The sequence below is a fragment of the Pithys albifrons genome, chromosome 6, assembly GCF_047495875.1.
Source record: "Pithys albifrons albifrons isolate INPA30051 chromosome 6, PitAlb_v1, whole genome shotgun sequence".
Taxonomy (NCBI): Eukaryota; Metazoa; Chordata; class Aves; order Passeriformes; family Thamnophilidae; genus Pithys; species Pithys albifrons.
The window spans coordinates 51,995,467-52,012,507 of NC_092463.1; the positions used below are offsets into that span (position 1 = coordinate 51,995,467).

General features: G+C 34.3%; 1 protein-coding gene across 1 annotated transcript in view; it reads left to right on the top strand.

Annotated features, from left to right (window-relative positions):
• The window catches only part of SOX6 (SRY-box transcription factor 6), a 262,705-nt gene that overhangs the window by 80,374 nt on the left and 165,290 nt on the right, over nucleotides 1–17,041 (top strand). The window contains exon 5 of the mRNA XM_071558897.1: nucleotides 8,629–8,718. Within this exon, the coding sequence (XP_071414998.1) occupies nucleotides 8,629–8,718 (90 nt within the window). The remainder of the gene's footprint in view (nucleotides 1–8,628; nucleotides 8,719–17,041) is intronic.

Genomic DNA, 17,041 nt, shown 5'->3' on the forward strand with positions numbered 1-17,041 from the left:
TTGCCAATATTGTGTGTTCACTTGGGAAGTAAAAAAGCACATACTTAGGGGATAGGTGAATACATATAATGTACTGTGTACTATCATTGTAATGCAAATAAGGCAATAACTTCAATGAATACAGCCAATCTAACAGTAAAATATAGCTTATCATGAAAGGGAAACTTTAAGTGGAGGAATGAGATGTACATGCAATTCTGACAGACTTAAAAGATATTTCTCTCCTACTAATATGCCAAAACATTGCATCCAAGCAATTACAATGACACTTGAGAAATCTCCTTTTGACACACGCAATGTATTGTCTAGTGCAGTGTTCATGAAATTAGCATTTTCCTGAAGTAATCATATACAATTAAGTGACCAAATAGTTCTGAGGCAATACAAGTGTATTTCACAGGAACTAAATATATTTCTTTACACTGATCCTGCATGTTTTAGTTGAGCAGTCATTAGCATGTTTATAATGGTTCTAATTTAGCACAACATTTTCTGAATTTTATCCTTGAGTCATTTACAAATTGTTCATATTGAGTAAACAAAGGAAACAGATTGCATTTTATACTTAGTAATTTATCTGAAAGAAGAGGGGAGGGTTAATTGTCTGAAAGTTTTGCTCTGTTTGGGGAAGTGATTCTAGTCTTGCATTGCTTGGCACACAATGCCTTTTCCCTCTCTTGCAGAGGGAAAAGGAAAAAAAAAAGAATGGAGGAGTGAGTAAAATGAAAAATTAGGAGCAGGACAAGATTTGCCACTCCCAAAGGGGAGCGTGGAGCAGAACTGGAGCTGGCACGAGATTATCTAAAACAGTTGGTGCATTCCTTAATGATCAAGTGCTTGAGAAGTCCAGCTCTCTCTCACAGAGCATCTGTGTTGATGTTTATATCAGTGCCCTGCTGTATGGGAAAAGCATGCTTTCTCTTGTTGCTTCTCTAAAAATAGTATGGCATATAGCATTGTATGAGTTATTTTAAGAGAACAAAAACATTTGCAAGGTTAAAGGTCTTGCTTTTTAATAAATAGATAAAAATAAAGATCAGAACTGTATCTTGGGTTATTCTTTCCATGAAGTTCAAACTCCTTTTTATCTAGAGGTTTGCACTGAGCAGAATTCTGCTCTTTGCAACTAGAGAATTCCTGTTAAAACAAGCCAATTTAGGCAGAACTGGTACAGGCTCAGACTGTTTTTCCCACTAGCCACATCACAGAAAGCAGGTCTGGAAATCACTCTCAGTTAAATTCCAGTGTTTCTGTTTAGAATGTCTGTTGTTTCACACAAGATCTAGACCATTCAAGTAGTGCAAATGAATTCAGAGGAAAACCAGAACATTTTAATGCCTAATTATTTTTAGTGAGCTTGGAGAGTTTTAATTAAAAGTTAAGAGAGCTCTCCAAGCTCTTACAGTTCTAATTTTGTCATATTGTGGAAATCTTGTCACTGGGAAAAATGTACAGCAATTGGCAGATCTGCTTGGTTCCCTGTCCTAAACAAAACTATATGTTATGTGTTCAGATCTCAGTGGCATTTCCATCATCGCTCTTGCAAGAAAACTTCTATTGTGAGCTGACTGCCTTTTGCATATAATTGTACTTAGGAAGGATTCTTTGCCTTTTTTGTTTGTTTATTTGTGGTGATTTTGTTTTGTTTTGTTTTTTTCTTTTAAAGTACTACCTATAGAGGTGGATAGGAAGGAGTCAATATGAGAGGGGGGAGTAAGTGGCTGGCCAGGATTATATCTCTGCTCAACATCCTGAGCAAGATATAGAATTTAGGAATGATTATTTTTTTCTTTTTGTTTCATTTTGCAATAAATAAACCAAAAGGAATTAGCAGGTGTTCCTGTTCTAAATGTCACATTGCTCATTTTTGAATTGTGATTCCATTTTTGTTTTTCAAGAACTTGAATCTTGAAAGCTTATTAAATCAAGACATTTTTGAAAAGTTGGCCAAAGAAATAAGTTCACTGGCTAACAACATGTTGAAATGACTTATGTTTTAATTTTCTGTCAGATCACAACAATTAATTATGGTATGAGAACAGTATGGAAATTGAGAAGGATCAGATGAAATTCCCCTGACCTGCTGCTCCACTGACAGCAAAATTGGAGCCAAGCTGCTTCTGAACAAGAGATAGTGGCGGTACATTGCAACTGTGGATGTTAAGCCTTCAGGCTGATTTTTTTATTAGTTTTGTGTTGCTGTCTCATTTTCTTTTATTTAGAGTTTATTGAAACAGAAAAGGATAGTTTGTGTTTGAAGGAAGGAAAAAAAGTAACTATGGCAACAAAAAAATCTTTTTAGTAACATTACACAAACTTTACATCCTTGGATTAAAACAGGATATATAGTACCATACAGCAGCTAAATTTCTAATAGTCATGGTTAAATTATAGATTTTTTTTTCAAATAGTTAATAAAACCATGAAGTCTTTCATTTAATCTTGAATTGTAAGAAGATTATACAATTGTGTTCTTTCAAAATGAATTAAATTAACCTCTTGCCTTTCCCTTCGATACTGAAATGTTAGAGTTAGAATATAATTTTAAAATACATAGTATGAAGCATGGAAATTAGGAAATATTTTTAATGATCTAGTTCTATGCTAGGTTGTTCTTTACCTCAAAGAAATGTGATTGGCACTGAGCTCATAAAAGACCTGTAAACAAGCTATTGTCGTGTACTCAGAGATGGACCAGTTAATCAAAAGTCCCAGTACAAGTTTATTCAAACTCACCACTGGATTTTAAAAAATATACTCAGTTTTCTGAATAATTCATGTTTTTTATGAATGAATCTAATAGTAGCACTGATGGACCTGGTGTTTTAGTGTAATTATAAATAACAAACATTGACTAGAGAAAATCTGGATTATGCTTTTATTCATAAATATTTGTAGAGTGCTGATTTCATTTATGTTTTTGTACTCTGAAGAGGATTTATTATCCTATGGAGAATATTGAAACAAATATTCCTCTTTCAGATTCATGACATATTGTGTCATTATTTTAGATGTCCTTAACTTCACCCACATGGAAAAAAAACCCACATTTGCACTTGGAGCATGAGTCGAGATATGCAAAGGTACAACATGAATCAGGCAAAAACCTGTAGTCCCTCTAATGTTTATTTGCAACTTTACTGGTCTGGGGAAGAAAAAACAGCTCTTCCATAGAAGGAGTCCGGTGCAGTAGGCCTCATAAGCACACAAATGTGTGTCACAAGGAGCTCATAATCTCATTTACCATTGTTTCAAAGAAAAAACACACACACAATTCTTTTTCTTTAACAAACATTTCATAGATGCTGACGAGTTAATTCCACTGATGCTGTTTTTCTTATATAGACTTGAGTGAGGTATTGGAACTCATTGGACAAAAGCTGATCCAAAGGACACCTTTTCTCCCGGTGGAGATGAAGGCAAATAAATGTAACAAGAGTAGCTTTGGGAATATAGAGCATTAAGAGATGAAGGAACTTGCATATTGTTATTGTTCCAAATCTTGCAAAAATGTGATCCTTTTATGTTTAGCAATACCTACTAAGTTATAATGGGATATAACGGTAGACTATAGTCCTGAAATTGAGACAAGGATGCATCTAGGTCTGTAGTATTGTTCTAAAATGCAGAAAAGAACTTTATCCTCCTTGTGCAGAGGATCTGATAATGTTTTAGAAGCATGCCTGATTTCTTTTCTAAATCTTGTACCTTGTCTTTTCCACTGCCTCTTTCCTTGAGATGTAACAGTTCAGATGTATGTAGAAATATGTCATTGATACCTCTATACCTTTGATTAATTATATTTCTGTATTGTTTATGAACTTGCCATGCATTTGCAATCATTATTAATAAATCAATGTGCTCTGTCTTCTGTCACAAAGTAATGTATGCATTCAAAAATAATTGTATGCAAAACAAGTCATGTTTTAGAACTCATATCATTAATAATTATCAGTTTGCAGTATTGTTACAACATGTTTTGAGAGAAGCTTATTATAAAAGAAATAACAAGGCATTGCACAGTAAAAAGAATAAGACAGTTCAGTTGAGCACTGGTATAGGTGTTATAAATATGCCAGTCTGTACTATAGTGTTTTATTAAGTCTCAAAAAGTCAAAGCTGATTTGAAATAATAATGTCTGACAGTCAGTGCTTTGAAGTTTTGCTGCTGCACTCTCACATTTAGGATTTCTTTTATGTATGACTTTACCATAAAAAACAAAAGCTCACACATGGCATGAACATATTTTTTTTTGTATCTGTGTTTCAAAGAAAGTAATAGGGAGCTACTTCAGCGAATTAAAATGAAAAAAATGTAACCCTCCCCCCCAAATCAATGAGGATAGGTGCAGAGCACTGTAAGGTCATATAGTATTCATGTAAGATATAGCTGGGCTTGGTAACTTGTTGAAGACTGTAAAAGTGAAATTAAAAGGAAAAAAAAAAGCCCCAAACCTCCTCCCCCCAAAAGGAGAGAATAAGGATGAGAGAAGAGGCAAAAGCTACCCTTGATCCAAACAATATGACTTTCATTCAGTCAGAAGAACTTGAGAGCTTGGCTGTGATAGCTAACACGCTCGTTCTTCATCACTGGCCCTGCAACAAAGAGCTGGATTCCATCCATTCCATGACTGATTGATTACCCAACGGACAAATGTTAATTCTTTTCATCGATGCTTTGTCATTGTGAAGAGATCCTTTTCAGCTAACACCTAGGTTTTTTCCCCTCGGCTTTTTTTTTCTTTCCTGATGATATATCTTTTAACATCCTCTTTTCTTCACCTTTGCAAAACTGTCATGTCTAACAAGATTCTCACAGTACTTTAAACTCCTTTAGTTTACAATTAAAATTGCTAAGTATGTAACAAACCATGATATTAAATAATACTCAATGATTTAATTTAGTCATCATGATTATACTTAACCTGTTTGCTGTCCTTGAAAGAATTTTTTTCCTAGTTCACAAGAGAATAATATAAGGGATGAGAAGCTGTGTGGTTTTAAATGTAATAAATTGCTCCAGCGCAACTTCACGAGTTTGATTTTACATGTGCCAGTAGGAAATATGCTACTTTGTGGTTTATAAAGTCAGCGAGAAGAGCTAAAAATATATAAATGTTAATTTCTTTCATTGCTTCTTTTATAATTGTCTTTAGCAAGAATATCCCTGAATTTTGAAAATGTCGGGATCCACAAGGTTTTGGAATGATGCTGAAGCAGAGCCTCAGTGCAGGGAGAGTGATGCAATGCAGATGTGAATTTGGGCTTCTTTCTTCAATGTTCAGTGCTGGATTCCAAGTCAATGTTTTGTTTCTATAATGAATCAAAACAGAAAATGAATCAATATGGATGAAGACATTTTACTGATGTCAGGAGATATCTTTGTAGATTTTATATATCTTTTATATTAATTTTCTGTACAGAAAGAAGAAAAATCCCTTCCTGATTCACAAACCTTTTAAAAATGTGTTTGTGAACACAGAATACAGAACTTGAAGGGAGAGATGCCTTTCAAGCATAAACCTTTATATTTAGTTTTGTGTCTAATGTGGAAGACCTCCAGAGAGCTTTAACACATATCATTATTTTAAATTCTAAAAATTATGCAGAATAAACATGCTAATTGAAAGCTTACAGGATTTCAAGAAAACTATTTTTACAGTGTTATAAAAAAGATTATTAAAAGGCTCATTGTGTAACCATTTTTGTAATCTTCCTGATAAAAAAATAGAGTAGCTACATATTGTGTGGTCAGATCTACAACATAGAATTTGAGATAGGAGTGTTAAAAGAACTCTTTCTTAGGGAATTTTTCAGTCATTTATAGAGATAAAAATTCTAACTAGCAATGTGATTATATCAAAAAGAAGGCACACAGATAGACCTGTTTTCCATTCTAGTTCTTTCTCAGTCTGTCTTTAGAAATGTATTTTTCCCCTTATGTAATATAAGAACATTTTACGGGTGTTCTTAAGAACAGTAAGAGAAGAAATAAAACCAGTGCTTTTGAGGCAAGTATTTTCTTAAATACTGTAACATGCTAGTTACTTATTTTTTTCTTTTTTAAATGAAATGTTTTTTCTTTTTTGTGTGAATTGAGGAAAATACCTTATTTAAAATCAATAGGACACAAAATTTACATCAAACATCAAAATAAAACACTAAAACTCCTTTTTATTTCAGGGGTGTGGGGTCTGAAATTTTGGCAGGGGAGAAACACAGAAATATCTTTTTAAACTAATCATGATATCACAAAAAGGGACAAATTATAATGTTCTATTGATAATTGATGGTTATTTCTTGATTCTCCTATTATCAGGCCAGAACTCATAAAAGTAATAAGTGCTTGTTATTGTCAAAAGTAAATTGTTATTATATAACAAGTATTTTAACACTGCCTATTGCAATGTACAACTCCTTAATTTTGTCTCTTTCACAGAAAGATATAATTAGTAAATAAATTATCTTTTCTACAGAAATATTACTTCAAAAATATTTATGAGCTGCGTTGTCTTTCCGTGGAGGCTTGCATAGTGAAAATGTTCTGCAATTAAAACCTGATCTTTGATCTCTTGGTAGTTACAGTTTGGTTTGCTTTCAACTGGTTTTTATTTAGTTTGGGGTTTTTTCTTTGTTTGTTTTTTTCAAATGAGTGATGCTGACTTGCCCCCTAAATATGATTGGCCATATGACCTTTTTTTTTTATTTAAACTTCTCCCTAAAGCTTTAACTCTTCCTTTGGTGACTTCTCTGAACGCTTCTCCTCCCTCTGAGTATTTTTGGAATCTGAGGTGGAACAAACTGTTACCCACTGCAATGATATGATCTGTGTTGCCATTCTTAAATCTGGGTTTTTGCTTTTGCTTTCACTTGTGTGAGTGCTTCTGCTGGGACTGCTGACATGGAAATTTGAGCTGCAATTTGACCTTAATCTGCCAGTAATTTAGGGGAAGATAAGTTACACTGAATTCTTCCTTCTTGTACAACTCAATATATTCCTAAGTAACTGGAGTGTAATCAGTACAAAAATTATCAAAAATTGGAATATTACCTATTTAGAAAGCATTGTATTGATTGATCTTCTAACCCAAGTGGCACCTTTCTGTGAGAGGTTCTAGTGATTGAAGGTGTGTGTGGGTATTCCAGGGTATGCAGGGTATTAAGGAACAGTGTGCTCAATACCTCCCAGAGTGATGTGTAGTCTTATAATGAAGGCTCTTTTCAAAGATTTGTTTGGGGAAAAGAGTAACATTTAGATAATGTTTTTGATATCTTGCAAAACTCCAAAACCTAAAGGGGTTTAGCATAGACATTGTTGATGAGTCTGTCTACAGATGAAAGTAAATGCACAAAGTTTAACAGAGATTCTGTTGTTACTGAGAAGGAAAAATAAGTGTTCCTAAAATAAGTGTTTTTAAAGTTTTCTTGGTAATTGTTTATAAATCCGAATTGTGGTTCTTAAAGTCCTAAAAGTCTGTATCACAGCATCAACCACAAAATTGTAGAATGGGCTGGGTTGTAAAGGACCTTAAAGATCATCTAGTTCCATGCCCCCTGCCATAGGTAGGGACACTTTCCACTAGACCAGGTGGCTTAGAATTTTGTCCAGCCTGGCCTTGAGCACTCTCAGGTGTGTGTCTCCCCACCCTCGCAGTAAAGAATTCTTTCCTAATTCTAACCTAAAACCTATTCTCAGTTTGGAGCCATTGCTCCTTGTCATGTCACTACATGCTCTAGGATATAATCTCTCTCCAGCTTTCTTGTAGGCTCTCTTCAGGAGAATTTGTAGGCTTTAAGGCTCTCTTCAAATGAATTCCCATCTTAAAAATCCCCTTTTGTAAACTAACTGCAAGGTTATGGATGATTTAAAATTCAGACCCATTAGTTTAATTTAGAAACTAAAAATGCCTGTGGAATTTATTGAAGTCTGCTATGCTCAATATCAGATTTTTAAAATGGAATTATGGTCTGGTCATTATTAAGCCCAATCTTCTACTTTCTCCAAAGTGTAATGACTTCAGTGACAGTTTTGCCTACAGAAGGCCTCCCACGTTGGGGCAGCGACTTGAAATGTATTCTGAACTTCATATTATGAAAGCCTGTCTTCTGATCTTTGCATGTTGTTTATAGTGTACTGAGAAAATTTCTGATACTGTGAACATTGAATATGTAGAGTGCTTTTATGAATTCCATGGAGACATTACATGAATAACTTTTGCACTGACATGGGTATAAAAATGGGTTTCAGATGTCACAGTGTGCCAAATTTCCCAAAAAAGCTACTAAATCTTCATGTATAATTTCAAGTGTACAATCATTCTCAAATGAAAAAGAGAATTTGTATATGCATTGGCAATCTATGCATGTAAATTGGCAGTCAGCATGCATAAATCCTCAACAAAGTTTTTCTTTCAATTAGACCCTTGTTAAATCCATAGTAACTCCATTAACCTCAGGGGAATTACTTTGGATTTAAAATGCAGTTAAATAAGAACTCTGTTTGGCTGCAAGTTCACTTCCCTTCTAAACTACCGTTCAAACTGGTACAGGAAGAACAGTTTTAAAATGAAGGTGGCACCTGTTTTCCTGATGTGTGAGAGTACATTTGATGATTTTTTTTTTTAATAGATTCATCCTGTATGGAAAAGCTACTTTCTAAAGACTGGAAGGAGAAGATGGAAAAATTAAACACAAGTGATCTTCTCAGCGAAATTAAAGGTATCTGACTGTACAAAATTTTAAATGTTTGCGTATATTTTAAAAAGGAGATTGAAGATTTTTGAAAGTTCAGAGAAAATAATAGAAATAACTGTCATAACTAGAGGGTGTCTTCCTCTTTCCCATCAACTCAGCCTGATTTTTAATATTTATCTTTGAAATGGTGCATGAGTCTGCCAAAAAACACAGAGTATGTTGCAATCAGTTATAGGTTATAGCAAGGATGCTATCACAAACACCAGGTTAGTTATAACAGTTCATTGGCATTAGCTGTATATCTCTGAGCTGCTGAAGAGGAAGAAACATGGAGTTAAGAGTACTTGGTACTGCTTCTTCCCAGTTGCATAAATTATATGTAGAAACTGCTTTCAGGTTATAAAAGGGGTAGTTGTGTGATTACTGTTCTAAATCTTGGATGCAAAATTGGGGAAAAAAAACCCCCAAATGAATATTTGTTTATATTAATTCCATTCCTGCAGGGAAAGAGCAACTCAAACCAGGGCAAGTTTTATTGTATATATGGACAATAATTTCCAATATTTTCAAGGTATGTTGAGTCTAGCAATCTAGAAAAAGTGTAATTCTCTTGACAATTAACTACTAGGTAGAAAACTTGAAGTGTTTTTCCGCATCCATCAATTCTTCCATGCATTTCCTTAGTGAGAAGAAATTCAGTGTTATTGATTAAGCAACAAATTTAAAAGGTGGAGTTTTTGTGCTGTGAGAAGGGGTCATAAGACTTGTCTGAGAAGTACACGAAGTACCTTAGATTTATTTCTCTGCATTGTACAATTTTATTAAATTGCAACTACAAAGGTGTGGAAACCAAAATATGTTCATCGTATTAATAAATCTTTACTGTAAAAAGATAAAAATTTATGCATAGGGTTTTAAATTTCCAACAGGGAAATTTAGGTTCATTCTTTTTTATTGTTGTTATTTTTTTAACTTTTTTTTTAATTTTAAATTATACTAATAGATGAAAAAATTGCCCTTTTTAATAAGTAAGTTCTAACTGGTTTTTTCAGGAATAAAAATCTGTTGAATTCTCCAGATTTTTCTGATATAATTATGACAATACATATATGTTAGGCAGATTAGAAATCCTATAGTAATATCAGTGCCAGAAACATAGTATACAATTTTACAGGAACATGTTAAAATTGGCTGTAATAAAATCCAAAAAAATTATGTCTTGAAATCACATTCTATTTAAAGCCATATTGTCTCTTAGTAGTGTGGAAAACATTGAATGCTTGTTCAATTATTATTGTCCATTAATTGCAAAATATACTTAGTCTTTAAATAGCAACTACTTGAATGCTATTAGCGAATCAAATTTAAAAGAGGTGGGATCTCTAACAATGCAGAATAATGTTCTTTATTTTTTTATATGGCACAAAAAGCTTTTTAATGAGCTTTCATTTATTCAAAAAAAGGAGTTTATTTTTCTGAATTTATGTTTTTCCTCATGTTTTCTTAGCATATGTAAACTCTGCTGAGTGAACGGGTAGAGTTTTTACTTCCAGCCCTTTTCTCATTTACCTGTAAAGCGTTCTCACTCAGATTTTGAGGAATTTTCAAATCATTCAACTGCCTTTTCTGGGAAAATAGCCTGTTATTTGTACAAAAAGGATCATCAGATTAGGCTCACCAGATTTGTATGTTGACAGTCAGTCAGTTAGTTTCCACAGCTCTCCTCCTTTGTACCGTGTCCTTAAGTGGTCATAATGTCTGCAATATTCATCTATGCTATTAGATGGCTTCCAGCAAGATCCAATCTTTGCTGCTGCCAACTGCATTTACCTTTTTTTCAAAATAGCACCAACGTGGAAGATGACTGATTGTCGCTGTTGTGTTTTACTCTTCAAAACTCTTGACAAAGGCACTGGTGTCATTTTATAGAACGAAAAATCTAGATTTGGAGTTAAATAGCAGGAATAGTGGCAGGTCTGAAGTTGGATTCCTTTCCTTTGGGCTCCCAAATCCATTGCCTAACCACTGTCTTCAGGTTGGTTACCTCTGAGCTGGAAAAATTGCTAATAACCTAATATTAGCATTTGTGTACCTTAAATCATCTCAGAAAGAAAAAAAAATCAACATGGCAGCATGAAAACTAGATTACATGAAAGAAAAAAAACAAAGTAGGGGAACCAGAAAGAATTTTAATTCACCAAAGCAGCATACTCTCAAATAAATCCTTTCATTGTTCAAGGTGGTAGATTTCAAAATCATGGAGTTCATTTTCATGTGCTGATTGAATTTCCAGCAAGGTAACTGGCAGGGCATTCTGAGGTCTGAAAGAACTGAATCTGTTGTCTCTGGGAGATCAAACATATTTTTCCTTAATTTCCATTTGATTGAAAATAATGTTATTTAATTGGCTGATAATTTTTGCTTTTCTGCAGACTTTCTGCTCATATTACTGAGGGCCTAACATAAAGACATGAAGTGATGCTGTAAAAATAAATAAATGAGTTCATTAGGGGGAAAAAATCTTGATTATAGCAAAGTGAGGTGTGATCCTGTGAGGGACTGCTCTTTGCACTGACTGTTACAGGGAGTTTATTTTAGAGAGAAGGCGTTGTTCTCACTAAGGATAACCTGAGCACATATTCTTCCTCTGTGTCTCCACAACTACAGCCCTCCCCCTTCAGTGAAAGACTAGCATCTTGGTTGTGGGAAGGCAGTTCACTAAGAATCAGTGCCAGAAAAAAAGGATGAAAGCAGAAAGAAAAAAATGTACCACTGACACAAACGGTTTCTATTCATGTTTGGGAAGCACACAGACGAGAAGAAGAGATAATTGGCTGAGAGAAACAAATAAAAATGGTATTTTCTTGCTTTACCTTCTATATTTAGAACACAATAGGGTTAATCAAGACATAATTATAAACTATATCTATTAATTCAAACGATAGAAGCCAATACAAAAGTAACAAACAGTGAATAATTCATTTTTTTCTCAGTGTGGGATTGTTCCTGTATACAATTACTTTTGCATAGTGTGCTTCATTGTAAAACTGCTTTTTCTGAGTTTCTCTATTAGAATTTGAGTTATTGATAATGGTCCAGATTCTTCCTTGAATTCCAGCCAAACAAGCCATTGACTTCAGGGAGGTTTCATGAAACTCTGAAGAGCATTTGGCAGAATGCTTTGTAGCCAAATTCCAGTGGTTAAATAAGTCTGCTTGTTCATTTGGTATGTTTATAAATGAAACTCATAGGTCAGATTTTCAAAGGTCTATGAAGCAGCTGAGCTGAGTTAAATGCCTTGCTCACCTGGCAAAAACATCCCAGAGCTGCCTATGCAAATCATTTGATTGTATGCTATTTGCCAGGGTGTGCATGCAAATAGATTTATTTAAGGTATACAAGGAATTTATTAGGCTTACACCTGGCTTTTGCAGTGTTGGGTCTTTTTTGTATAAAAATTAGGATCAGGAAATACTTTTCATTCAAATTGTTGTTATTATGTATTTGAATAAACAAAGTGGTGCAGGACTCTTTTTTGTATTTCCAGATATTTGAGTGTACACAGTTCTGTCCTCACCCTTCCTCACTGCCTGTATTTCTGTTGCTTAGTTATCTAGTTTTTCTTCAGCAGCCACAGCTAGGCAGAGTAGCATCATTTATCACTATACAGAGTCTGTTTTAAGTTTTCTGTTTCTGTTCCAAATATAAATCTCTGGAATAGCATAGTCTTGCATGCATCAGGCAGTTGTCCTACTGAAATAGCCTGCAATGGTCTTTCTCAGCGTGCAGAGTCTTTGAAGATCAAATAAGAAAGGTCAGTCTTTAAGTAACTTAAGCAATGATGTTACAGTGAAAGGGTCAGAATTGGTCTAGCAGCCTTAGAGAAGAGTGACTCTTGGGTCACCAGCTACTGTGTTGCAGGTTAGTCCTCTGGCTTCCATTGGTGGTGTTTATAACTGGAATTATCTGTATTTATAGGCATTATGACTTGAATGTCACATGCTGTCTTTGTACAGTATACTCTATTTTGGGGAGGGGAGAGGTTGATGTCCATAGCTTTATCCAATACAGATGGATGTGTTCATTATGGCTCCCTTTGCCTTCTCCTTTCATATTTGCTACCATATTAATAAGAGCCTAAACCTCCTGTTTTGTATGACATGTACATGTTTAATGGCCTCAAAATATTTGGGTAGGTGGGAGTCACCATTCCTGTTTCCTAGGAAATGTTGAATTCAGTAAAACAAAGCAACTTCACCCACTTGATAGTCTCTTTGTAAGATACACTGTAAACAATTTTGGATATTTGTATCTCTTCTGTTATCTTGTACCAGGGACAAAGAGGTGTTTATAGGAGCACTTTTTTCCTGTGTATTAGTAACTGGAAGAGGACAGTGAGGCACAACTCTTTGAATCTAGTATTTTAGCACTATCCATTTCTGGAATAGTCTTGGAGAGACTTGTGCATGAATGAAACCTTGAGAAAGTTGATGGTTTTAGTTTTTACAAGAGAATGAATTTGTTTTTTAAGTAGGATTTAGAAAACATTTTAAAATTGTATTTTTGCTTCTATTTTATAAAATTTGTCTTCACAGATAAGCTTTCAGGTGTTTCTTGGTGCACTGTATCAAACCAAGTGAAGACCATTTTGAGGGAAATAAACCTGTTTTTCTGTAGCTCTGATCAACACTGTAGTCTGAATTTGCAGTAATTATTTTTCAATATAATTGCTGAAAATCCTTTCTCATGAAGTCTAAGGGTATATAACAGTCTGCCTCATAAATATGTATAAATAAATATATATAAGTCTTATATCACAGAGGCACTTAGAGGTTTTTAATTATGTCACTTTGTATGGCTATAGACATTTCAAAGCTCTCCTTTGTGCTCCCTGTTATAAACATATTTTATTTCTTTTGAAGTCTGTGTGATATACATACTAGCAATTAAAAACCCAGCTCAGGCTTTGAGATGCAAGGTCTTGTTAATTAAAACTCAAACAAAAGCTACAAGCAGAAGCCCCACTATATGATTAAGGTCTAAAATGTTATGATACATTAGAATCATTGTTAACTGCTAGGATTTAAAAAATCAATACACAGGAAAAAGAATCAACTGGTTCCAATTAGTGAAACCAGTGAAAGCATCCAACAACATAGCACAACGCAGAGCTCCTGCACCCAAATCCTTAAGAAATTGGTCCTGATTAGAAATATACCAAAGACTATAAAGGTTTCTTGTAATGAATTTATTGCCATGATCCAATTAATTGATATGTTTAGCTTTATGTTGTAGCTCTCCAAATCAGAGTGATGCTTTTGTTTTGCCATTACTCCAGTCATTAGCACTGTGTTTAACATGGCACAAAGGTTAAGTTTCCAGGCCTACCCTGACATTCTAAATGAAGTCATTTGAATGACTGAATATTTCATAAGCACTTTCAACAGTTAATGTTTGCATTCCTTTTAGTCTGATTTGCTTGAAGAAGGTAATGGAGTTCAAAATAAAAATAATTTGGTTAAGTTTACTGAGCCCCATTGTATCTATTTGTTATGGTCAGTGTACCAACACAGTTAGTTAGACTAATCATCAGTGTGAAATAGATTAAACTATACTTATGTCTTTTTTTTTTATATATGAAGTATGTTTCTTCAGATTCTGGATTTAAACATACATGCCCCCAAAAGGTACAGACAGAGAATAATTGTGTGGAAAGGAATGGGACTGCTTATTGCTCATAGTTGTGTTATTATATGCATGTAAGTCTTGCAAGGATTGAAGCTGTATTTATCAGGTTAAAAAAAATCAAACATTTTTTGTTGTTGTAGTCTTTTAGTCAGAGGGTTGTATTTCAGTGACACCTATCATGATCACACCTGCTTCTAATGTTGAAAGTTAATGACTATTGCCATTTCTAGTTCTTAAAACTACACAACTATAAATTACATTGTAATCAACCTTTCACATAAATCAAGTTCTCCATATTGTTGAATATATTTCATACATATATAACAACCAGAATGCATGCCATAACAACCAGAATGCATGCCATTTATTTCCTGTCACATAATGCATTTTATACTTACTGTAATCACATATACCTATACATTTTTTACCTTATCAGTGTGTATTTCTAAGCTTAACAATTCAGGGTTAAAAGTATGAACTCTGTGCTGCACTGAAAATGGTATGATACCTTACTTATGTTTTGGGTTCTGTGGAACTATGTTCCAAATAGTGTAGTAGGAAATAGTATCAACTGCTCATGAGAAAAAGGAATAAGATGGATAATGATGCTAATATACTGCAATACATTTATTTGGCACATTAGAACATACTGCCTTCTGGAATTTGATCCATTCTTCATTTTTACAAATAGTGACAAGAAAATGTAGGGTATTGAAATGTGTTTATTTTCAGATGCCATGTAATATTTTTTAACAGAAAAAGGGTTGCCTATAAACTAAAAATTACAAGTAGGTTTTCTTCACTTTCTCTTCAAAAATTTGCCATTTTCTTCTTTTGATAAGTTTTTTTAATTTTCATTATATCAGTTATTGGTTTCTTTAATAAGTACAGAGTCTTTGGCTGTAGCAAAAAGACTTTATGTTGAAGTATGTATCACTACTTGGAACTTAATGTCTTCTCTTCTGACAGTGGATGTCAGTGGCTAGTTTCCTTTTGACTTAAGTCCCAGCTTAGTTGCCAATGAAGCTTCTTACCTTTAGCAAACTAAAATTCCTACTGAAAACAAATATACAACTTCTGAAAAATAAAATGAATATGTAGGCTTTTGCACTGATAAAACAAGAGTGGAAGCTCCATTTCTTGTGTTACGTCACACCTCAGTGCTTTTGGCTTTTTGCTGCTGTAGACATATAAAATAAAATTCTAACAAATTGATGAATGTCAGCATTCATCTAGAAAAATACATATAAACACAGTACTGAAAGGACTGAAATGTTATGGTCAGTTTGGATTCTGTGGAGACCTCTACATTTACTTATTTTTTTAATAATAAGGATACCTTTAAGTGTCAGATATAAAGAACACAGTGTTCTGCAGTGTTCTGTTTCTGTGGATACTGAGCAATGTGAGGAAGGGTTTAAGAAAAGGACAAATGTACAGTAATATTTCCTCAGTATACTCTTCCAATTTCCTGCAAAATATGATTAATTGGCTTCTTGATTCAGAGGTGGTTTAATGACACTTGATAGAATTATCATTTATGCACATGTCCAATCACTTTTGAACCCTTTATCAGACAGCTGTAAAGTCTGTGGGGATAAGCTCTGCAGTTAGCAATATGCTGTGTACTTGAACCTGGTACCTTGGAGGTGTCCCCTAGATCTTGTATTACGATGGATCACGACTGGCTGTTTCCTGTTCATCCTCTCTGGTACACTACACTCAGTTATCTCTTTTCGAGGTTGAAAAGTAAAAATATATTTATTTATTCCTTATTTGAAAGCAGTTCTGCACTTTGGCCACTCTTCTCAGCCTTCTCTGTGGTTAATTTGGAAAGAAACATCTTGCACAAAATAATGCTATTCTGACCAGCATCAAACCTTGGCACTAATTGATAAGAACCTTTGTGGCAATCCTTTTCACAGATTTTAAACTCCCTTTCTGAATACAGAGTCATGTCTTGAAGTAAGATCTTGATGTGTGGATATTGTGTGGCAATGAGGTTATCCTGATAATATCAAAGAAACTAGATTTTTTTTTTCTTTCTTAAGAAATATGTAAAAATACCTTGCTGGGAACTTCACAAACTGTGGACCCAGAGGCAAGTGAGAAATGTTATATGTAAAACTCAAGGGACATACCATTGGTACTGAGAAAAAATGAAGTAGGAACATGTTTAGGAAACTCATATGCAACTGAGAACACCAATAACATAATGTGCAACCTGACACAGCTACTGCCTGAAAAGCGTAAGCTCAATGAGAAATAGAAGATGAAATACAAGAAAGGTTGTTCTTGTCCCCTCTAAACAAGTTGACCTTTTGAAAGAGGTTAACTATCAGTGTTCTTTTCAAGATATCTTGATTTGTTTAACTGTGTCACCTCACTTCAGATCTGACCAATGGCATCTGGCAGTTTTCTGCCCAAGGGCAGATCTAGCCACACTGGGCTCATCTTCCTTGTTTTCACCTCCTCCTGCCAACATTAAAGGGATTACAGGCTAACCTTGATCCCCTTGCTCCAATCAGGTCACTCATGATACTGTCCCCTTACTCGGTGAGTGAATTGGTCTCAATTCACTAGGTCCCTTATCTCTCCCCCAAATATTTATGTTGAATTAAAGTAAATTATGTATCTCTTTTCCACTCCCTCCAATTTT